This window comes from Ranitomeya variabilis, chromosome 1 (assembly GCF_051348905.1).
Source record: "Ranitomeya variabilis isolate aRanVar5 chromosome 1, aRanVar5.hap1, whole genome shotgun sequence".
Lineage (NCBI taxonomy): Eukaryota > Metazoa > Chordata > Amphibia > Anura > Dendrobatidae > Ranitomeya > Ranitomeya variabilis.
Window position 1 is genome coordinate 866,103,045 of NC_135232.1, and position 25,569 is coordinate 866,128,613.

The 25,569-nt window shown below is 39.3% G+C and overlaps 1 protein-coding gene across 2 annotated transcripts in view; it reads right to left on the reverse strand.

The window, feature by feature from the left end:
- Positions 1–921: 921 nt before the first annotated feature.
- UNC5C (unc-5 netrin receptor C) overlaps positions 922–25,569 on the reverse strand; it is a 530,679-nt gene continuing 506,031 nt past the window's right edge. For both annotated transcript variants that reach the window (XM_077277392.1, XM_077277402.1), the window contains 6 exons: positions 17,056–17,289; positions 11,985–12,134; positions 8,771–8,935; positions 6,700–6,881; positions 1,964–4,055; positions 922–1,439 (listed from right to left, as the gene is read on the reverse strand). In XM_077277392.1, coding sequence (XP_077133507.1) covers positions 3,890–4,055; positions 6,700–6,881; positions 8,771–8,935; positions 11,985–12,134; positions 17,056–17,289 — 897 coding nt within the window. In that variant the 3' untranslated portion in view covers positions 922–1,439; positions 1,964–3,889. The remainder of the gene's footprint in view (positions 1,440–1,963; positions 4,056–6,699; positions 6,882–8,770; positions 8,936–11,984; positions 12,135–17,055; positions 17,290–25,569) is intronic.

Here is a 25,569-nt window from a genome sequence, read left to right on the forward strand (position 1 = left end):
TACATATCACTTTTAGTATTCCAGATACAGGCAATATGGAATTATATTTGAGATTATGATCCATTTCATCTACTGCACCAGACTTACTATTGATTGACAAGATCCCTGCATAGAATATGCGAGATCCAGAACTTCTAGGGTCTTAATGTTCTCTGATGGGAACTTTTACAAGAATCTTTGTTAATATTTTTTTTTATTACTCGATGAATTTATGTGTTAGGATTTACAGTCGCATCATAAATCTGTACTTTTGAAAAAAACTCCAAAGTACGTCTTGTGTTTCCCAGAGTGAATGAACCTCTAATGAGTGTATCAAGTTAATGAGCCTAATTTGGAAAGGCAAGATAATACCTTGATTCTATTACTGTATCCTGTCACAAAGCATTGATCGTTCCTTAATTTTATGAACTCAGACAGAATCTCTCGTAATTAGTTAACTAGCCTGTTAGGGCGCCTAATTAGTAGCTGCACATACAAGAGCTTATTATTTAATGTTGAGACGTCAGGGCGGCGGCAAGAAATTCCTGAAAATAAGGTTGCATATTATAGCCTTGGAAAAGCTCTTTTTTTATTGCCTTGTACATTTCCAAATTTCGTCAGTCTAATAATGAACTGACAAATCAATAAAAGGCCTAACATCATGCTTGCAATATCCAGAGCTCCCGATATTACAGGCGACCCGCCATATCTGTATGTCCCCATACTGGACACCTACGTCAGACACTTTCCAGGAGATGACGTATGCAAACCTTGTATTGGAAAAGCACAAGCATTGTTCAGTACAGTACAAACTTAAATAATAGAGCAAAATAAAAAGAGCAAACGTAAGAATATACACAACGTAAATGAAAGATATATCTATATTGGCCCCCACATGCCTGATAAACGTATTTTTATACATTTTTGTTTTTCTTTTTTATTAGCAAATGGGTTTATAAAGGCAAGCAACATGTAACAGCGTTCCCAATGCAATATGGTCTAATAAAATAATATATTTGGCATAATGTGTAACATAATATCAACTCTGAAGCCAAAAATGTGATAAAAGGCTTGGGATAGGCACAATTTTGCCAACACAACAAAAAGAACATAATGGCAACCCATCACCACTAGAGGGCACCCTGTACATAGGATGACAGTTCTCAGACTGAGGACTCTTCAAGTTTGGTCTTAGCAGAATCCTGTTTACACTGGTCAGAACAGCTTGTCTAAACTCCTGCGGCTCAGCCTTGCTTTTCACCACCACAGCCATTGCTAACTTTGTCACAGTCATTCTGATCACAATGGCTTAGTACATGCAAACAGGAAAGACATCCCAACCAACTCCAAGCCCCGTTACTATATGTTTGTAGCAATATGGAAACTTAACATTGATGTTGGCTATTTGATAGATGACGCACACTTCTAGGGAATGACAAAAAACTGACTGCAATATGGCACTTGTTTAATATTACAGTCATGAAGCACCAATATACTTTGTATAGATGCGTGGTAAATACCAACTCTCTCCAGGCACTCCTCAGGTGCCCTTCTGGGACTACTCCAAACCAATACATAAACAAAAACACGGAGAAAAAAAGTCCACTTCAACATATTTAGAAAACAATATACAAAAGGTTTATTAAATAATCAATCATATACAAATACAAATACATAAAATACAAAACATGGGTGTATTGTCAATACCGCCATATAGCAGAAGACACATAGGAGGAAATGCGGCAATGACCAAGTCAGGGGGGGAGTTCACATATACACCCAAAAGGTGACTGACTTGGTCATTGCCGCATTTCCTCCTATGTGTCTTCTGCTATATGGCGGTATTGACAATACACCCATGTTTTGTATTTTATGTATTTGTATTTGTATATGATTGATTATTTAATAAACCTTTTGTATATTGTTTTCTAAATATGTTGAAGTGGACTTTTTTTCTCCGTGTTTTTGTTTATGAATATGGCACTTGTGTATCAGGATGAGCGATGTATATAATACCCGGCATTCATAGTTTTACTTTGATCTGTTGTATGGAAACCCATTACGCCAGATTTTATCCACGGAGAAGTAAATCGTAACTTTCCTACCCTAGAGTGGGATATTTGCCAATCTCATCAAATGCTCATTCTAATACATGTTATTTGTAAGTAGGCAACATAAGTGCCCTTGAAGAGTAACCGTCAATTTAAGTTTAATTTCATATATCATAAATCAATAGTACTCATGAAAATAAGCAACTTTCTTCGGAGAAATCCGCTTCTTTCTCCTCCAGGACTGGAGGAGAAAGAAGCAGATTTCTCTGATAAGATATACTACAATATTTCTTATTTTCACGTGTACTATTGATTTAATGAAGTCAAAATTAAAACAACGGTTATACGTTCAGTGTCCTTCGTTCAGATGATCTTCCTCTCATTAGGGGTTAATGTCATTACATGTGATGGACGGAGCTGTGATAAAGATCTTCACTGGGCTTCATTCATACTTCTGATGAATAACAGTATCTCATTGTTTCCTAGATCGTTTATGAAAGTAACATGGTCAACTGTAAGTTTTCTGCTCATGTACGTGATGGTATTATTGTACCCATCTGTTATGTGGCACTTTTAGAAATGTATGGGTCCACACCATACCTCCATATGTCCCCAATGTCACACATATGAATCTGAATAATAATATGAATTAGGTATTGCTTCAAGGGGAGAATACGGAGCTGCCATCTTGCAGCTCGAGGAGTAATTATCACTATAATATAGGATCATACATGTTCTGCAGACCATGCTGCAGGTTTTATACGACAGGCTTTATACATCAGAACAACTAGCTCTGAAATCATAAAGAATTGTCTATCGTCTTGCCGTAGTCATTGCCTAAGTTGTGACCACAAGAAATGATCAACGACATATTAAGCCAAAGCTCACAAAGGCACAAAGAGCCTGAAAAAAGCATTGTCCTGTCAATCACTGACCATGACCGTTGGGTCTGACCAACACTTATTACTGAAGGATGAATCTGACTTTTCTGATGAGTGAAGAAGTCATAAGCAATAAAGAAGAAACATCACAGTAATAAAAAAATTCATTTTGTAAAAAAATGATTAAAGCAGAGGATGAAAATACCAATAGTCAACTACTGTCCGCGTTGCTTCCTAACACTACTGATAAATACTGTTGATGCATGTTATTAGCATGCATGGGTATTCAGCAATGGCAGCTTCTGCTGTATCTCCCCTAAGATGTTAGTGGCTGATTGTGATATCGCTGAAATAAAAAACAAAAAAACAACCATAATAATCAGGTTTTGCCGCCTACATTGGCACTGGCTTACTGCCAAGACTATTGGATTTCCTGCTCTTTGTGTGAATGAAAGTACTTGGGACGGACAACCGGGACACGGGGATTATTGGATGCCATGTATAGCAATCAGTGCACCCAATCTAAATTCCATTGAAAAAAAATACTGCAGTTTTCCTTAAAATACCCTGGAAAAGTACACTATTGTCTCTTAGATGGCTTGCACAAAATAGAAATTGTCTCGGGAAAGAATCAATAACCCCTGTCCATTAGTGGATGTAAACAATGTCCATTTGAGCTGGGATTGTATAGAAAGTTTATCCATGTATCTGGATAGCAATAAATTTCGTTTCCTAGGAAACTGTAAAATCCTCTAACAAGCCACACACTGAGTGAACATCAGGTTGGTTTATAATATTTGAGATACAGCCTTGCATGTTTTTTTCCCTTTTCATTTCCATGTTATTATATAAAGAAAGGTCCGTTTTCTAGAAGTAGTAAAACTCATTGGTCGGTATTCCTCTTGAGCAGCTTGACTTTGTAACCCGGTAACTTTATCTATTTGTTACTTCCTCCATCTTCATATTTCCTACTTATGATCAATATTTATCTTCTCCCGTCAAAGATACTACTGTCTCGTGTCTGCCCATCTCCTCCAAGACTGCAGCCAGGGTGCTGAGGTTCCCATCAGGGTAGTTTTGCGCCTCCCAGAGATCGAGGATTACTCCAGTTGGACTAGGTTTTGTGGCAAAATAATTCAGATACCTGATGAAGATGAAGAAAGAAAAGAATTGACCAGATATGTCAATCTATAGAAACATTTGTTAGCACCAAGTACAGTACATTATAGTAATTTCTAATTTTGGTTACGGTATATTCCCTTGCAGAACAGTGAATATGGATTGTGGGAATCCAACATAGTACTGCCTAAAAAAGGTTAAATAAAGACCCATAGTGGAATAAAGGAAATAGCTATATATTGTGATTATGAAGAGTTATAGATAGTGATGAGTGAACATGCTTGGATAACGTTGTTAGGGTTGGCGGAACGCAACGAGTATATATATGTAGTATTAGGTGCGTTCGCAACCCTGGGTCCACTGTGCAGGAGAGGAACCTGCTGCTGGCAAATGGCAGTGCTATATGGCGGTATAAGCCAACTCTGTTAACTCCACAGAGTCGCTAGGAACAAGATGCTGTGCCCTGTTAACCTCACAGAGGTACACAGCTACCAACCAGAGCCGGTATTCTAGCGGCTTATTTCAGCCAAGGCCCTGAATACACTTATACAAACTCCTCACCGGAGGTGCCGGTATTCTAGGGGCTTATTTCAGCCAAACCCTAACCGCATCCAGACATGACCACACTGGCGCTGAGCTCATAGACATTGGTTTGATTCTAGCACATGGCCGTGCAGCCATGCGAACCTTTAATAGCTACAGCAACTTCAGGACCTTCCTAGAGGACCAATAGGAGCTGCTGCAGTATCTGAGCATGTGACCCCCGACCTCCAATGAGAGGTCTTACCCTGGGCATGCTCAGAAGGGGAAAAGCAGGACTTAGTCCCAGAGATGTCTGCTCGCAACTGACCAGTACTGGCTACAAAGGCAGAGCCTGGAAGAACAGTAGTAACCAGTCGCCCAGTATCAGCCTGAGCCAGACGCTGGGACCGACATCTCCGCTGAGCAGGTTCCACTGTGGCTGGAGAAGAATGGGAGACCGCAGCGGAGATGGTTCGAGATTCCCCCTGTGCAGGGGCGGGAACTCGACACCTAACAAATGTGTTATCCGAATATCTTGGGCTTCCTCAAATAATATGTTTGTTAGGCAATCCCCACATTTGTTGACTCAAACAGCCAATCCCCTGATGTATTATAACTGTCTAAAAGCCGCAGGGACTTGAACATATTATCCGAGCACGCCCAAGATACTCAGATAACACCCGAGCATGCTCAGATACACGTTATTCCAAGCACGTTTGCTCTTCACTAGTTATAGACTTGCTTTGTTTATTACTGTTCCTAAAATACATAGAAAAGATTGAACAAATAAATTCTGACAGTCTATAGATTGAAAGACAGTTGTATAGTTATCATTTTATGGCATTGATGGGACATTTGAATTCTCTGCAGGTAGAATGATATAATTTAATTATATATAATATATATGCAAGGAATTTGGAGCCATGTCAGCTATAAAGATATACCAAGACATTCTAAGAAATACTAAGAAATTCTAAAGGTAAAAAATATTGTAGATTCAGGTAATGTCATGGATTCAGTACATCAAGAAATCTATATTGATGTAATAAAAATGATTTAGGTCCCTATGATTGCTATAACTCACTTCTCAAGCTTGTTTTCTGCTTCTCAATCACCTGCCATTCATGATTGTATTGAAAATAAATAATAAATAATAGGAATAAATAAGGAGATAAAGTAATAAAATCATTTAAACTCATTTCTCAGCTTGCCCCAAAATTGCATTGACCAGGGCAGGTGCTGTAATCGTGATAATATAAACCTATTTCCTAGTGAATGGTTTGGCTTAGTATTGACTCCAAATAGGAAATTGCTTTCTATTGTGAGCACCTGTTACATTTTAATGTTTGAGCACCAACGAGTCCCTATTGCAGGAAAATGACATAATATACGGTATTTCATAGATACAAAATACATTTAGGCTGTGAAATGGTTCCGCATACAGAGGTGTTTCAAAGTCCTACAGAATTTTCCTAATTTCTGCTTAAATTTGACCTAAGACTACATCATATTTTCACATTAGTCCTAAAAGAAGATAAAAAGATCCAAACCAAACGAATGAGTCTAAAATATTAGACTTTGTCATTTTTTTAAATTGATCCAATAGCACGTGTTTGTGAGCGTCCAAAGTATGTGAACCTTTAGAATTAGCAAATTTAAAGAAGAAAAAAGTAATTGGCCATGTCAATGTCCTGAGCTTAATCCTACAGAAATCTTGTAGAAGGACCTGAAGTGAGTAGTTCCTGGAAGAAAACCTACCTGCGTAACAGAGTGGAAGCTGTTTTGCAGGGAATAATGGCCTAAAATTCCTAAAAGTCGATGTTTAGGATTAATCAACAATTACTGGAAACATTTAGATAGTTATTACTACACAAGGAGGTCACACCAGATAGTGAAAGCAAACGTTCACATAATTTTACCACTCAGACATGTGATATTGGAATTTTTTCCTGAAGAAAAGTCTAATATTTCTTACTCATTAGTCTGATATGGTTCTTTTTATTCACTTTTTGGACTTGTGTGAAAATCCAATGTAGTTTTAAATAAAATTTGTGCAGAAAAAAGTATACATAGGTAGTGATTATTGTGTGTTGTCGACATTTCACGGACAATCTGATGAATAACTGCTTTCATGTTGCCATGCTGACCTGTCCAGGTTGAGTTTATGGGCTAGCAACCTCCAGTCGTGGCCTCGTGTCTGAGGGGCGTCTAAGCTGCTGCACAGTTTCTGTCGAATAGTCAGAGGGATACTGAAAGCACTTGGTCCTATGATGGTCGTTATGGTACTTGCTGAATCCATGAGCGGATATTCAATAATACAGTTCGGTTCCTGTACAAAGAACAAACAAATAAATTATATCGGAGACCATTTCTGGATATGGATTGATGCACGTAGTTTATTTCAGAGCCCCAGAATTAAATTCCAATACTTTCTCAGCCAGCATCATATTTCTAGTCTGCAGAAATGAAATCAAATATTTATAGCCGACTTACCATTACACCATACAGATTGTATGTCCCTGGATACCAAGTCTATGTCTGGCACTCAGAATTAGATCAGCCCTGATGTATCGCAGGGATAATTGCACCAGAAATACATTGGAAGGTGGGACCAACGTCTGCATGATCTTATATAAGGCACAATCTGGTCACTAATTTGTCTTTATCAATAATAACAGCAATGCAAAAGACTATGTAGGCAATTAAAAAAATCGATGGAAGAAGATGGTGCTCAGGGCTGGACATACAGAAAAGGGGACCTAGAGCAAAAAATAAAATAGAGACCTAAAGCCTACTTTATTTGGAGCTTTTAGGCTGTGCCCAAATGTTGCATCTTTGCAGCTTTTTTATGCAAATTAAAAGCTTCTCTTTAAAATACCAGCAAAGGCTTTGAGATTTCAGAAATCTCATGCCTTACCTTTTTTTTCCTTGACTGAATTGGAAAACTGCTGCATTTTTAAAATCTGTATCAAGTCCATTCTTTCAGCGTTTTTACAGCGTAATTTCACCCATACAAAGCAATTAAAAATGTGATAAAATGTAGCGCGCTTCTGAAGCGTTTCTGACGAATTAACCATCTACTGTAGACTAAGCACACGTGTACTCCGCAGCAAAAAAGTTCACGCCAAAAGGGCTGCGAAAATGCAACGAAAAATGCTGCGAAAACACCAAAAAACATTCATTTTTCCATGAAAGAAAACTGTTTTTGTTTGCAGAAAAATGCAGCAAAAATGCTGCATGTGAACATAGCCTAATACTCATCTGCTTTCACAACGCAAATCGTATGTTTTATAGAGAATAAAATATATTTATTAAATCTTGCTATAAGCATATATCATTATATCAAAAAAGTTCCAGGAAAGTAATCACTTTGAACAGGTCTTAGGGGACTGGGAATATAATACTGATAGAATGTAAATATTAATTTATAATTGGATCCAAATTGACAACCTACTTTTTTATTGTTTAGAGAAAAGAGCATTCAGACCCACAGGTAGACTGTCTCATCACTTTATTTCTCATGTTGCAGAGCAAATGATGATAACTTGAAATAACTCTTACATTGAATGGACAAGAGAGGTGGAAACAACCTTAACTAATACCTAACCCTTCTTATTGCCCCAGCCACCATGTACTCTATCAGATGCAGAAAAATAAAAAGTCAATGACATGTTCTTATTACATTACAATTAAAGAGGCTCCATCATCTCCCATAAAGTGTCTGTTTTATTAATCAATTTCCCCATATATATAAATCACCACAAATTAGAGTTTTATATGTATTATACATACTGTACTGTATATACCACTCAGATTTGTGGTGTTACTCAGCTATTCCTGCTATAATGTTTTTTTACAAAGTTAAAATCTAGGTGTTACCAGTTGGGGGCGCTCTTCTGCAGAGCCTTACACTGTCCAATCAATGCTGAATGTGTAAGGACACACCTCCAAACTAAAACGACACACCTAGTTGTCAATTTGTTAGTAAATGTTGAGTGAGAATAAGAGAACAATTGTACAATGTAGAGTTATAGGATGAGATGATCTGGAATTATTATTTCATCAGGAACACAAGTATTTACTAAAAGAGACCTCTGAAATCTTTGATTTGTTTTATAATGTCTCATAATTTGGCATTATCAATGTCCGCCAACATGAATGATCAAATGATCAAATTATATGTAATTACATTGTATTTGAAGTTTACCCTATACATACCTCTGTTGCTGTACAGTTGAGCTGGAAAATCTGTCCTTCACCCTCCACCTGTCTGACACACAGCTTACAGGATAGGTCTGTGGTGCTAAGGCTGAAGCGTTCCAGAGTAAAGGTGCAATGGAGATTCCTTTGACATCCACTCCAGACCTGATAGAAAGGAATTTCCTGTGGAACACAACCAATCAAATATAATTAGTGCCCTGGTTAAAAAAAAACAAATTTCATCACCTTTAAATAATAGGAGTTTCAATACCTTGCCAGAGACTGTGGTCAATGAGGCAAATGAAGGTGAAAACTCATGACATATGAGATGTTCTTCAGCAGAGGTATATGAAATTTATGGGACCTGTGACTAGGAGTTCAACTTGTTGGCAAATGTTCTTCCCGCTCTTTCTATACCTAGCTGCCTGTATTACAAAAGTGGCAGACACCATGCCAATAAAAATACAACTTGTACTACAAGGGCCATCTCTTGTTATTCACGAGGAGTCTGCTCCTCCGCAATAGAGGCAATCTTCTACATCTGCCTTCAGCCTGTATTACTTTAGCACATTACGAGCACAGTGCTCAGCTCCCCTGGGAGCGATGGGCTACGGAGTGAAACCTGGTTAATGGAAGCTGAAAGCACTGAAGAGGAGTTGTTCAGCCTGCAGGCAATGGGAAGAAGTTGCTGAACTAGCACTATATCTAATCCATACTGAGCTTCTCACAAAATGCTGCTGAAGTCTTGCCAAGGATAACTGCTTTGGCCAGGCCAGCAGAATTATTAAACGTGATTGTGGGAAATAAGGAAAGGAGGTAACTGATGGTGAAGACATGCACAATCAGGTCCACTAAGCAAGAGCAAGCCCAGTACTTAAAGGCTACACCAAAATGGAATGAACATAAATAAAGTCCTAGTCAAAAGCCTATTAGCAAAAGATAAAGATTAATATGGTAAACAGGCCAGACCTTCCACAATGTAGATAGGAAAGGACTCAGTGTCAGTTACAAATCATACCAGGCACTTATTTCCCTCCATTATCTTGATTGGCCTTCTACAGAAGTGCTCACATATAATGGAGACTCGTATATCAGGCTCATAATGGAAAGCTTACACGTACATTTGATTTTCTATAAATATTTATTGAGAGAAATACTTTAGCACAGAGAACCTCATGTAACTACAGCATTAATAGTGCCTAGTAACAATATTTAGTTAGCTTAGTGCTGATTTCTTACATTGTAAAGACCTGTCAAATCATTTTAACCAACTGCAGCAAACAAACTGGACTGAATCAGCAACCAATTTGCCGGTTGAATCAGTACTAAAATTGGAACAAATTGCTTCGTTCAACTTTAATATTGAGCTTGGGCTACACAAAGATCTGACATGATTAAAGGTCAGAATGGTCCTTCGACATTTCCTGTTTACCATCCAGACTTTATAATTATGGCATGATGCATCGGTATATGGAATGGAGTTGTTTAGAAAGTACTTTGAGAGCTACAATATAAAGGTCAGTTACATTTGATGAATTTTGATGCCATATATTGTCCATTTTGTTTAGTACATGGTCATGCTTGGGCTTTTGGGCTTTGTGTATACCAAAGGAACTTTACTAAAGCCTCGATAATGCATATTGCCTTGGTGCTCTAGAAGCTCAATAAACTTATAAAGCCTCTCATAACATCAAACTAAAGTTAACAAAACCCGCCAATATCAACGGGATTGGCCTACACTCTGATCAGTATTGTGGGCTCCTGACTCTTTCCCGACAGAGAGGATTTAAAATGGTTGAACCTTTTCTTTTCTGTGAGATAACCCATAGCTAATGGTGTCGATCAGTGGCTCTCTCAAAGAAAATAACGGAATACTTGGCCAAACTGAGCATTTCTGTGTATGGGAGAGATGGGGTAGATAGCTGTCTGCAAAACAATTGTTCAGCCAACAGCTACATAATGTGTATAGGGGCCTTAAGAATCTGTCAAAATCAGAAAAAGCTCATTAGATGCTTTAAGAGGAATCTGCCACCAGGTTTTTGCCACCTAATTTGAAAACTGCATAACACAGAGACAGAGACACAGTTTTTACTAATGTGTTATTTACTGGTCTGCTTGCTGTAGTTTTGATAAAATCACTGTTTTAGCAACAGGAGATTATCACTAGTACAAGTAAACTTCCTGCCAGGTAGTTGTGATGACACAACATTTATTCTTATTTATGCCAGATGTATATTTAATAGGCCCAGGGTTATGAGCCATTGTTCATATGTCTGAATGTTGACTTGTTGTAGATTGAATTCATGTTTGTGAATTGTTGAATGGCTGCTGTTTAGCAATTGTATCAGTCTTTGCAGCTTATTGTTCTACTATCCTTGGGAAACAAAGGGACAGGATAATTTAACAATCGATGTTTGTTAATATGTTGATTACCCATTGCATCGGTCCTTGCAGCTTGTTGTCCTATGCAGGTTATTTGAACACTTGAACAATGAGAGATGATCTCCCCCCACCTTCCCCCAATCCTGTGGAGAAATGCCTGAATAAAGATGTTATACTCTACAGGAAGTCAGCTTAAGGGACCATGGCCCCAGCTGGAGGAATAAAGATCTGTTCCATTAACCATCACTGAACCATTAAAGATGTTTGGAGAATCCAGGTTGGGACAATCAGGTCACCTGGCCACATACGTCACAGTACTCTGTCAGGTTCCTAAGTTACTGCTACCTCCCCTCTGTGGGTGCCCACCAACAGCGAGGTGCCACTGGTTGGGGTAGTTGGCCTTTGAAGCCCCGTAGTCACAGATGTTCTAATTCCTGATGAGCCAGTGAAAGGGCGAGTAGTATTCCGCTCATGGGAAAGGAATACGGGTGTTTGGTGGGATGAGCTCTGGTTCATGCAGTCTTTCTAATGACAGTCGGGCCAGTGGATGAGGGTACCCACTGAACCTCGTGTCTCCACAGTAGTGTTCCATATTCATGAATTCTATATAACTCTGCTCCCACCAGATTTCTGCCTATGCACAGTGTACACGGAAAGCTGCCAATCAGTGGGTAAACTGGTAGATCTGAAGCAGATAAGACAGTGATTCTCTCAAAACTGCAGCAAGCAACCTAGTAAGCTATACATTGCTGGAATTATGTTAGCAAAAATGTGTTGACAGATTCTCTTTGAAGACCATTTTTTCTTTGGAACACTGAGCACTACAAGGTGCCAGGTAAGGGAAACTTACCTGATATTTGGCTAACAGTTTGCTTTTCCATAGGGAGTGGGGGATGTCATGAATGGAGAGGCGAAGGTTATGGGTACTTCCTTTAAAATGAAGAGTCTTAGGCTCGTCCAATAATTGTCCTCCAACTTTCCTTTCTTGTTGTAACACTTCCTATAAGTTTTGGAAATAAAAGCTTATCAGTTAGCTTGGAAAGCATACAGCATACCCAATTTTCCTTGATGTGAAATTATAATAAGCGATTACGGTATGTTTTAGCAGATTTTTCCCAGCTGAACATTTCAGCTAAAATATTCATTAGTATAATTTACAAGAAGTAACAAACTTGGAAACAATTTGCAGACAGTAAAAGTGCAAGTAAATTTCAAAGTTCCAATTGTAAAGGCTCAGTTCTTAACATCGCTTTGTCATCTGCAGCAATAACATCTTCAATCAAGATGTTACAATCCCGAGATTCTATTAAAAAGTAGTATGTGGAATAAATCAGTAATTTAGCAATTGATTGCAAGCCTTCTGACCTTATCAGGCAGGCTCAGTCAATAGTATTATGTCTTGTTGCCTTATATCCTATTACATAAACCACAATGATTTGTTAAATCAAAGTATTTATGTACCGTATGTATGCAGACAGATCAACTCACCCAGATTTACGGGGAGTCACCCTGTTTTTAGCCTCCATCACATTGTCACACTGTGACATTTAGCTATTAACCTAGTTCTAGGGTTTCATGGTTAAAAAAATATATATACCGGTAATAATAATAATAATAACAATAATAATAATTATTATTATAATAATAAAATAGGTCAGTATAGAGCAGTCATAGTGCAGGGATAAACCCTCAGAGTTGCAGAATATTGTTTGCAGCTTGTTGGCCGGGTGGGTTAATACTATTGTGTACAATTAGTTTTATGGTTATTCTTTTATACACCATTTTTAGAAATGAGGCCATCCAATGTATCCTTAGTTATAGAACTATAATGCAGAGAATGCCTTGTCCGAAGTAAATGTGACATGCCATCATTTGTAGTTCCAAAACAAAAGCATATGAGGGAGAGCTGTGCTGTCCTGACCATAGGGTAACCAAAATTAATGGTTATGATCTCCCCTTACCTCATATACTGTAGCTAATAGAAGAAATTGGTAAAGTCACAGAAATGATATCATGCAATTTCTAATGGCTGAATTGAGAGCTGAGAGCTGGGAGGATAAGTATGTAGTTTGGTCCGGGGTCTAAACTAAGTTAGGGGTCTTTTATTTAAAGCACTACTCCAGCATTTGTTTGTTTTTTTTATTATCCCTTTGTTAGGGATCACATATGTACATATAATGCATGTAGTCACATACTTATTGGTAGCCATCGCTCTGGCACCACGTGATTCCAGTTGTGACCAGTCAAGTGTCACTGTGTGAAGTAGAGGTCAATTTTTAAAATCCTCTCAACGCCCGTCTATGGGAGTTCAGAACAAGACTGTTTAGTCTCATAGACTTGTATTGATAAGAGTGACTTCTGGAACATACAGTGATCCAGTGGGTTACAAAGCCATTATGTGGTGCAGAAACAACAGGAACGGGGCTGAAAACAAGTGAACATGCCGACAGGTGAGTATGTGTCTATATGCATTACACATACTGTACATACTTGATCCCTCAAAATGATTGAAAAACAAACAAAAGATGGAGTGGTGCATTAAAAGGTTTGTCTGGTCTTGGTGTACAACTCTGAAAATACTCTAGGTGACAGCAGACTTGTGAATTCTCTGTGATTCTTCGTTGCTGGTGCCGGGAGCGGGTGGTCATGTGACCGCAAGTATGTGATTTGCTTACTTCTGACCACATTCCAACTAGATTGTTCCTTGCTGAATGCACTTGCATTTAGTGAGGCCGCGCACGTCTAGTTGGCACGTATGCAAATCGCACACGTGCTGTCATGTGCCCTCCGCTCCTGGCGCCGGAGAATTCTTACAGTGCGCAGTGTGAGCAATGTTAGGATTCACAAGTCTGCAGTCACATACAGTGACTGCAGACTTGTATCTTAAGGCCAGACAACTCCTTTAAGCCATAAGTTTCATAGTCTTTCCTATTTTTGCCACATAGCCTGCTGCTTACTTTTGATCTGTGTGTATGTATGTATAACTGTATATATTAATATAGCTATCTTTTTATTTTTTATTTACTTCAGGATTATTTTATGGTGATACAAGTCAAGGTGAATGCTTCTATTTTATTAGCTCTCATCAGAGGGATTCATTGCTTACTTGGATCTGTAGACATTATACTGCTTGGTTAGCTTTGAGAACCAGATAAAATATGTCACCTGCCAATATCTTCCCTGACGTGCACTAATAGGATTGATCTTTATGCAAGTGGAGCTGATACGGTAGTTTCATGTTGCACTGATTTCATTCTCGAGAGTAATGGCTGCAGCTGGATAGTCAATTGATAACAGGTAGACTGGGGCAAAGAAATAACATTTCCAAATGGGAGTCATGTTTTAAACTTGGTTCCATAGCTTTTTGTTGTTTGTGGTGCAGTGTTGTATTGCAATGAAATATTGCTTCAACACTGCATACAACTTAGGAGACTTGCCCAAAACTGACAAGAGGAGGCAACTGCATCACATCAGTATGCAGACCTTGAACATATAAAAACTGCGTTGCAGATAATTTATTGATAACCCAACCTCAAAAGTGATACAGTAATCTTTTAGATTGTAAGAAAATGAATATAAGTCAGCTGTCATATGACAGACAATCAAAAATTTAAGATAGCCACTCCTTCACTGGGTGTCAGGGCAGCTGTTGATTAGGTCCACCCATGAGGAATTCTCTATGACAAGTCTAGTCTTTCAAACATGAACGCTAATGACACAGTAGACATATTGAAGTCTCTGATAAATGATACATGGGTTCATATATACACTGTGTACAATTATTAGACAAGTGAGTATTTTGACCATATCATCATTTTCATGCATACTTTCCAACTACAATCTGTATAAACTTGAATGCTTCTTGGATGTAGCAGATCAGGTAATGTAGGGTGCGGCCTAAGGATACAACTCCCTTTATCAGGGTGTGCTGAATTATTAGGCAGCTTGTTTTCCTCAGGCAAATTAGTGTAAATAAGAAATTCAAAAATTGTTAAAAGTCTCAAAGAGGGGTTGCAGCACTCTCAAAAAATTGCTAAGATATTGGTGCCTGATCACAGAACCATCAAAAGTTTTGTAGAAAATAGTATACCGGGTCACTTAACGTTTTAAGAAAAAAGGCACATATTAACTGCCAAAGATTTGAGAAGAGTCAAATGTGACAGGACCAGGAACTCATTATTCTTCAGTGTTGTCAGATTCCAGAACTCGAACCTCCCTGGAGTGTCCAGAAGTACAAGGTGTTCAGTGCTCAGAGACAAGGCCCTGGTAAGGAAGGCTGAAACCAGACCACTACAGAACAACACACACAAGTTGAAACATCAAGACTGAGTCAAAAAATATCTGAAAACAGATTTCTCATAGGTTTTATGGTCTGATGAGATGACAGTGACTCTTGATGGACCAGATGCAAGGGCCCATGACTGAATCAGTGACAGGCACAGACCTCCATTTCCACTCAGATGCCAGGAAGTTGGGGAGGGGTGCAGGAAAACATCTGCATTTTTTGAAGAAAACTATGATTCTTATGCAGGACAATACTTCATCGCATACATCAAAGTAGTCCACTGCTTGGCTAGCCAGTAATTGCCATAAAGATGAAAGAATAATGACACGGCCCCTACCTTACCTGACCTAAAACCTATTGTGAATTTGTGCACCCTTCCTAAGTGGGAGACTTACAGTGAAGGAAAACAGTACACCTCTCTAAATAGTGTCTGGAGGCTGTGGATAATGCTGCTCAAAAAGTTGATCGTCAACATATTAAGAAACTGACAGACTAGTTGGATGGGAGACTTATGACTGTTACTGAAAAGAAGGGTGGCTATATTGCTCACTGATGTTTTTTTCTTTTTTACATTCACTTTGCATTTTAATAATTGATACAAAATATCAATTATTAACACTTCTGTTTTTTGAAAGCCTGCTTACTTTGCTGCATTTTTTCTACACTTGTCTATAACTTTTGCATAGCACTGTATATGTTGTGGTTCCTGCAGCTTGCATTTGTTCACGTATGCATCATTCTGTTTGTTTGTGCTGATCAGGTTTGTTTTTAGGGTAACATATGTTTGGGGGGTAGTGACTACCTCTGTACTTGGTTGACCACTCTTCCCATCAGTCTATGGATGTTATTAATTAGAGCTGAATCTTACCAGCCCTTTAAATTTGTAGGAGTTGGACAAGGAGAGGGTGAGTCTGACAGAATAGTTTCCCATTAACAGGTTGTGCCTTATCATGGCTGGTGGATATATACATAATAATGACCAATTTGTACCTCAATTTTGTAAGTATATTCTATATAGCAGTAGATTAGTTGACAATTCATATAATAATTGTTTGCATATATTATGATGCACACATTACACATTTTCGTTGCATGTATAGTCTACAGTTACTGCAGCTTGCACCGAATGGAACGTGGTTCATTCCGTTAGAATGTGCTGGTCAGATTTTTATTTTGCAGAGGTAGAGAGATATATAGATATACTGTACATAGAGAGAGATAGACTGGTTTACAGCTAATAGGAAATCTGAACCAGCACCAGAAAAAAAAAATTATGATAGCCAAGCCTCCCAGGGAACAACCAAACCTTCCAAACATGGATGGTAAATAGGGGCAGCCAAGCAAAAATCTGTAAAACTGGTTAGTTTTAATGGTCCAGTGTGGCAATGTTTCAGTAGATAGTGTTAACCTTTCTGAAGAAGAAAAAATGCTTGAGAAAGGTTGACACTAGTGACCGAAACATCACCAGAATTGGCTATTAAAACGAAACTATGTTTTATATTTTTGGAGTCTCCATTTACTACTAATAGTTAGGTAGATATATACAGTAGATAGATAGACACAGTAAATAGATACAGTAGATAGATAGTTTCCACCTATGTAAACTAAAGCTATTGAAGATGAAAACAGTATATACCTTTAGTGCATCCTGAGTGTCATCTAAGCAATAAACACGGATATTGTACTCCAGAGATGTGCAGGATGTTGGCCCAAAAATAGCTAATTTCAGTCTTTTGGCTGATGATTTGCTAGTAGATTGTCCCACCAGTGCATAGGTGCTTAATGTTTCTGTGAGTATGTGACAGGCTTCGGAGTCCACCTGAATGTAGCAAGGCGTTGTAAAGTTCTCTTCTCCGACAACCACAACATCCTATAATAAAATATAGGTTGATTATTGATAACTAATAAAACACAAGATAGGAGCTCAGATGTAGAGAAAGGAGACTTGAGGCTGCAATAGAAAATACAAATACAAAGATTTCCCAAATGTAATATGGTATGTTGTTATGCACTAGAATTAAATCCACTTGCCTATGCACTCCAATTTAGTGTCCTAGAAGACACACAAATATGTTACATGTTTGCATTATGAGGGGTTAACTCACTCCGCTGCTTTACCAGGTAGACACAGGAACCGTGCTGGTCGTAGTACACCAGCTAGTAGATTGTGAGCCCCATTATTTAGGTTGTGAGTCCCATTGGGGACTGCAAACTGTAAAGCGCTGCAGAATATGTTAGCGATGTTAGCGCTATATAAAAATAAAGATTATAATTATTATTATTATTATGGACAGCATAAACTTCAGCAGGGTTCAGGAGAAATAAACAGAGCCTTTCTGGCATAATGGTAAAACAAAACTAGGCGCCGGGCCTCTCTGACCTTTCCCAGCGCCTGCGCACTGCAGTAGTTTGCTCTGCCCTCAACAGGACAGACAAAGTATGCCTGCGCCGAAGCCGCAGCGTGAAGACAAGAATGGGAATCGTATGAAGATGGGGGCCCCGGACCCGGACCACGATGCTCATCGGACCGAACCGCAGCCAGACCGCCCCTGGGTGAGTATAATCTAACCTCTTTTTCTCCTCTTTCAGGTTACATCGGGGGCTTATCTACAACATTACAGAATGCTGTAGATAAGCCCCTGATGCCAGTGGCCATAGTTTATAGGCCATTTTTGGGGTGACAGATTCCCTTTAAACAGAGCCCTTGCCCTGCAGGCTTTACTGCAGTCAACATGCACAGTGTCCTTAGCTCCTCCTGGAGCTACATGGGAGTTCCACCTCTCCCAACACACCACCCCACTGACTCTCATGGCCAGGTTTTAAACACCCCATGTGATGATCATATGACCATGACATCACCCAGGTCCTGTCAGGACTCTGCAGGCGCAGATACGGTGGACCTCCTCCCACCTGCTCTATAAAGATCCACTAAAACCAGCCCATAACATAACTTAACCCTCTCAACACATAGTGTGCTGGAGGAAAACTACTCTGGTTTCACATCACTGAAGCTAATATGCGCCATGACACATATCTTCCTTCATACCCTATGCCAGTGACCCTGTCACAATATATATGTGAGCAAACATGACTTGAGAATTGTAGCTCTACATAGATACTTCTATAAGGGAAAATATTATGAATGTCCCAAAGAAGAAATTCTATATGTTCCTTTTAGCGGTGGCTGCATTATGGTGATACTGCCAGGTAAACATAAAAAGTGCTAAAATGTAAAAGTGATGAAGCTGAAGGATCTGCAGGGGCGGTGCATGATATAAGGATACAAAGAACGACATAAAGACAATTCTAGCCATGTTTCTCCCCAGCAGATTCTGCACTAGACCTTTTATTCTAAATCTGCAATCTATGGTACAGTCCTCTTGAAAAATTAAAATAATTCAAATTTAGGAATCTCTGTGAAAGATTTTAATAATGGAGAAATATCTCAGTAAATAGCTGATGCTTTTGCATTGATTTCCAAATCTGATGCCTTATAATTTCAGAAAACCACCCAGCTGGTAGTGGTAAAATATAGACACCAACATGGATCTGAATATTCACATTGCATACAATAGAAGCTTTAATGAAGGCAAATCAGAGGAAGTGATTTTGAGATAGCGCTGCTTCCTTTTCCACTGATACATTATATTAATTCATGAAAAACAACACAAGCCTTAATATATTCAGAAGTCAATCAGCGACTGCTCCAAGAGTTTACAGATTAAATTTAGCTCACAAGCAAAACGACATTAGGAAACAAGATAATATCTGCAAGTTGTAGAAGAGACAAATATAATTCAGTTCTAAATCTGAACTCTGCGCGTAAAAAGGAACATTTTCCCTAAAAATACAATGTATTTTGCATAAATGCACTGAGTAATATGTAAAATCATTTCAGTTGTCGAAATAATGAATGCCTACTAGGAAAATGCTGTACAAAGTATCAAATTGTATTAAGTAGCAAATCTCCAATAAAGTGTTACTCATTAAGGCCTCGTTCACATGACTGTATTTTTGGCCCGAGTGCTATCTGTGAAAACAATGGACAGCACTTGGACCAATGTTATTCAATGGGACAGTGAAAGTGAACAATTTTTTTCACTGACCCAATCTGCATGTGAAAAAAAATCACCGCATATTCTGGTTTCTTCCTTAAATCGTGTTAAGGCCCCGTCACACACAGCGACGCTGCAGCGATACAGACAACGATGCTGATCGCTGCAGCGTCGCTGTTGTGTCGCTGTGTGGTCGCTGGGGAGCTGTCACACAGACAGCTCTCTCCAGCGACCAACGATCAGGGGAACGACTTCGGCATCGTTGAAACTGTCTTCAACGATGCCGAAGTCCCCCTGCAGCACCCGGGTAACCAGGGTAAACATCGGGTTACTAAGCGCAGGGCCGCGCTTAGTAACCCGATGTTTACCCTGGTTACCAAAAAAAACAAACAGTACATACTCGCCTTTCGGTGTCCCTTGCCGTCTGCTTCCTGCTCTGACTGAGCCGCCGTACAGTGAGAGCAGAGCGCAGCGGTGACGTCACTGCTGTGCTCTCACTTTACGGCGGCAGTCAGAGCAGGAAGCAGACGCCAAGGGACCTGATGGGCAACAGATGGTGAGTATGTACTGTTTGTTTTTTTTGGTAACCAGGGTAAACATCGTGTTACTAAGCGCGGCCCTGCGCTTAGTAACCCGATGTTTACCCTGGTTACCAGTGAAGACATCGCTGGATCGGTGTCACACACACCGATTCAGCGATGTCAGCGGGACCTCAACGACCAAAAAAAGGTCCAGGCCATTCCGACACGACCAGCGATCTCACAGCAGGGGCCTGATCGCTGGTACGTGTCACACATAGCGAGATCGCTACTGAGGTCGCTGTTGCGTCACAAAACTTGTGACTCAGCAGCGATCTCGCTAGCGATCTCGCTATGTGAGACGGGGCCTTAAGACTCACCCATTCAAGTCTATGTGTGTGTAAAAAAAATCTGATGTCATACGGAGCCACAGTATAGCATCTAGCTGCTACTTTAAAAAAAAACTAACTATATATGAAATGTAGACATATGACAAGTGAGAAAAAAAATCATCCCACTTTTTTTGCATGAAACTCTGAATGAGCTTTCATACACTTGTGTGAACCATCCCTAATTCGGTTGTTTCTTTATCATACCTGTTAATCGAAAACCTGTATACACACTGGTGCACCAGAAAAGGTTGTCAGTGACTGAAAGACCTTTCACCAAATTTTTCATCTTCAACTGGACACACAATGTAATAGTAACAGTAGAATGAAATACAACTTATTTTTAATTTTGCCTTTCTGTTGTGGAAACATTAAAAATCTTTGGCCTCAAATGAGTTAATTTTTTTTAAATACAGGTGGTTGTGAGATAGTTTTCACTGGAGGCATGTACTTCTTCTATCTGTATGATGCTGACTAATCATAAGAAGGCACAAACACTCAAAGGAAAGAAGAATACACCCTCAACGTAGCTTAGGTTTCTCAGTATGCAACATGAAATGATACAGCTATAATATCTTGCTGTAACCTCCTGTACAAGTCAGTGTGTGGGGAGGGGCGGTGCAGCTGACTTTAGCTGTGTCACATTACAAACCCTTCCATCAGCTTTTCTCCTCTACTAGCACTGTCATGTCTATTCAGAGATGTGTCGGTAATCACAATTTTGTCTTTTGTGTTCAACTTGTTCTTATTGTGCAATGAGATAAGAGCACAATGTCATTACAACTCATTCAGAAGTAGTCTACATCAGGCAGGTGAGATATGTGATATGTAATGCAGCACTAATCTCACTGCAGAGCAAGTAATATAATTATTATTATTATACAATTTTTATCGCGCCATTTATTCCATGGCGCTTTACATGTGAAAAGGGGGCAAATATAGACAAATACAATAAACATGAGCAAAAAACAAGGCACTAACAGGTACAGAAGGAGGGAGGACACTGCCTGTGAGGGCCCACAGTCTGCAGGGGATGGGTGAGGATACACTAGGAGAGGGTAGAGTTGGTTGTGCAGCAGTTCAGTAGGTTGAGGTAGGCGAGAGTCTGATGTGTTGGGGTAGAAAGTTCCAGAGTATGGGGGAAACACAGGTTGTGGGAAGAAGAAATAAGAGGGGAGTAAAGAAGGAGATCTTATGAGGATCAGAGGTTGCATGTAGGTAAGTACAAGTTGTTTGAGCAGAGAAGGCATATAGTTATGGCTGAAGTGTTGGCGCCCTTAAAATTGTTCCAGAAAATGAAGTATTTCTCCCATAAAATTATAGTAATTGCACATGTTTAGACCTAGGAGGAACCCACTGCTGACACAGAGACATATAACAGCTTGACTACAGTTTGCCAAAACATATACGAGTAGACTAAACTCATTCTGGGAAAGCGTCCTGTTTACAGATGAGAGCAAGATAGAGCTTTTTTGTAAAGCACATCATTCTACCATTTACCGAAAACAGAATGATACCAACAAAAAAAAAACACAGCACCTACAATCAAATATGGTGGAGGTTCAAAGATATTTAAGGATATTTTTCTTGCCTCTGGCACTAAGTGCCTTGACTGTGTGCATGGCATCATGAAATCTGAAGGTTACTAAAGGATTTTGGATTCCAATGTATCGCCCTGTGTCAGAAAGCTGCATTTGCATCCTAGGTCATGGGTATTCTAGCACAGCAACGACTGACCCTAAACATAGTTAAAGAAGCAATCGGAAATTGATGGAAAAAAGCGCTGAGCATTCTAAAATGGACAGCAATGAGTCCGGATCTAAACCCAATTGAACACCTGTGGTGAGATCTTAAAATCTTAAAATTGCTGTTGGGAGAGGGCACTTTTCAAATATAAGAAACCTGGAGCAGTATGCAAAAAAAGAGTGGTCCAAAATTCCAGTTGAGAGGTGTAATATGCTTGTTGATGGTTATAGGAAGTGATTGGCTGCAGTTATTTATTCCAAAGCGTGAGCAACCAAATATTAAGTTGAGGATGCCAACAATTTTATCTGTGTGAAATTACGTCCAATTTGCCTTTTTTTCTCTGGTCTTTTTTTTTGTGTTTTTCCAAAACACACAAAGAAAATAAACCTGTGTATAAAAAAAAAAAACATATGTAATTGAAATAATTTTCCGGAACACTTTCAAGGGTGTAAGTGTGATTACTGACACACTCAGTAATCAGGAGAGCTGATAAACGGTTTGTGATGTGACACAGCTATGCTCAGTTGCACTGGCCCTCCACTTACTTATGGCGGAAGTTAGACCAGGAGATCAGAGCTATAGCGTTACACACTGTGAAACCTGCTTTAAGCTTCTTTTTCTTTCCTTCAAGTGTTGATAACTGCTTATAATTGTTCAGCATCGTACAGGGAGAAGTACAAGTGAAATCTATGATAACAACCGCTTGGAATTTAAAAAAAGTAACTCATTATGTGGCAAATAACTTAATTGCTAATATCTCTGCAGCGGAGAGGCAAAATTAAAAAAAAATGTTTTATTCTGCTCTGCAGCAACCATTTTATTGGTTGTTCAGTTCAACATGAACAATTTGGTAAAAGGTCTTTAACTTTATTAATTAAGATCCTAAATAGTAGATACAATTTATTTCAGTGACATTGTCTTGTGCATATTGTTGAATATATTAATTGGCTGTGATTCTTCATAAAGACATACTGGGTGGTTATGAGCAAGCTTACTCATTGCTCAGGTTTTCCCGAGCATGCTCAGGTGTCCTCCGAGTATTTTGGCGTGCTTGGAGATTTAGTTTGTTGACACAGCTGCATGATTTGTGGCTGCTGGACAGCCTGAATACATGCAGGGATTGCCTGTTTGTTAGGGTATCCATGTATTCAGGCTGTCCAGCAGCCGCAAGTCATGTAGCTGTGTTGACAAACACTAAATCCTGAGCACGCCAAATTACTTGGAGGACACTGAGCATGCTCAGGAAAACCCGAGCAACGAGTATACTCGCTCATCACTAATACTGGGGAATAACTACAAGCTGAAAATGTGTAAAAATCAATGAAAGGAGAAGGGAATAGTGGTTGCCAGACAATATAATTATCTAACAGAAAGCTCCAGCATGGTTGACCTGCCTTGGTTCTGAGAATGTATAGTGGGAGCCAAATGCACAGTACTACCATAAAAGTTTCCACTTATTATGATTATTACCTTGGCTGTTCTCATCTTCATAATTCAGAAGTGCACCGCTCCACTTCCTCCCAGCTTCCTATTTGCGAGGGAGCGGTGCACTCTTAAATGATTGGTATAGCAGCATGGCTGTGCGTTGCCCCAAGCTGTGCACTCTCCTAAGCTGCAAGCAGTTTGTGTTATGCCTTCTACAGCATAAGATGAGCACAGGGGACCGCAAACTGGCAGGATCCAGTGATTCGGCAGCACCAGAAAAGCACTTAAACTGTATAGCAATGATTTTCCAAGAGCTGCACTCTTTGCCTGCATTACCAGCCACCACTATTAGACTGCAGATGTAACCTATGCAATGAGCAGTAAATAATACAAAATTTAAAAAATCAAAATTACCCCTCTTCTTGAGAAAAGAGAGGAGTTTTATTAAAAGTTAAATTGCAAAGTTGCTTGTTTTTTCAAGAACTTTGCAATTTTACTTATTAAAAAGATTAGACAATCCCTTTACGTTATTGCGTTAATCCAGTACACTTTTGTAAACATCCACTTTGTTTTATTAACATAATCAAAATACTAACTTACTACAATTACAAAGTTTGGCCACTAGGTGTCACCAGTGGCAAGTACACCAGTCTAGCTGAACCAAATAGTAGTTCATATGTAGTAAATCAGCCAGTAGATGCAGGGAAAATGAAGAAAACGGCTAATATTTAGATTTTTTCCCTTGAAGTCCATAGAAAAACATTTAAAAAAACATAGCAAAAAAATTTGAGGAATTCCCCCGAATAAACACATTCTCAACCTATGTATTAGTCTTTACCTAACATTTTTAGTCACCAATGTATCAGGGGCCAGAATAGCAATTATTTGGTAAAATAGAGGTTGTTCAAAATCGGAATACTGTATATGCAGAAATGTGGCTATAGATTTATGTTACAAAAATAAGAGGGAGGGCTTCTGATTTGCCATTTGTAAATTAAGCCAAGTCCTAGCCTGATGGTATAGCCAATATTAGGGCTGCCACACTTAGACAGGCTGTGTTTCTCCTGAGCCAGGCTTAGATTACCATATGGTTATATAGTGATCTGAGTTCTATCCAGCAGAATCGTGCAGGGCATGTGTAATATGGATCCTAATGAGCTGCTTTACAGGAAATAATAATTGTAAACGGACAGATAGGAACATAATGAAGAAACAAGGAAAGAAAGACTGACAGTTCATAAAATTACAAACTAAAACACAATGTACTAATGTAATGAGCAAATCGACTCGCAGGTCCCTGGTCAAGTGATAGAATTGGTAGTCGTTTGCCACCAGATGAAAGCCCTGCAAACCACCTTCTACCTGCTGGAATCCCTGCAGCCACTTCTGATTTGAAGGTTCGAAGGAATCCTGTCTGATGGCCACAGAATCGGATGTGACCGCTGGAACAGGGCCCTGCGAATTGATTTGATCATCTTCGCTTTATACCAATAATAGAGAGGCAGACTGACCGACAGACAGATAGAAAATATACAAACAGGGGAAAGAAAGATGGATAGATAGATTTATAGATAGATGGATATATGGATATGTAGATATGTAATGGGATGAATGAGTGAGAAGACACACATAGTCATAAATGAACATTGCCATCTGATGACTAAAGATGCTAAGAAAGGAGAAAGCAGAGAGAGTTCCTACATTAGTAGGAACTATAGAGCGAAGTACACATCTTCTGAGGGAAGAGATTGGAGGACAGGCCAGGTCAGGTGACAGCTGTGGTGCAATCAATAATTATAAAAGGCCCAGGAAGGCCGAGAAGAAGAAGAGTCATCTTCTGGACCTGTAGCAGGATGGTCTTGTGAGCAGCAGATGTGTCTTATAGGCACCATTACAAGAGACCAGACCCGAGTGAAAATCGGTGAGACCAGACCTGAGTGAAGATGTGAGAGACCAGACTCAAGTAGATATGAGAGACCAGACCCGAGTGAAGATCTGAGAGACCAGACCCGAGCGA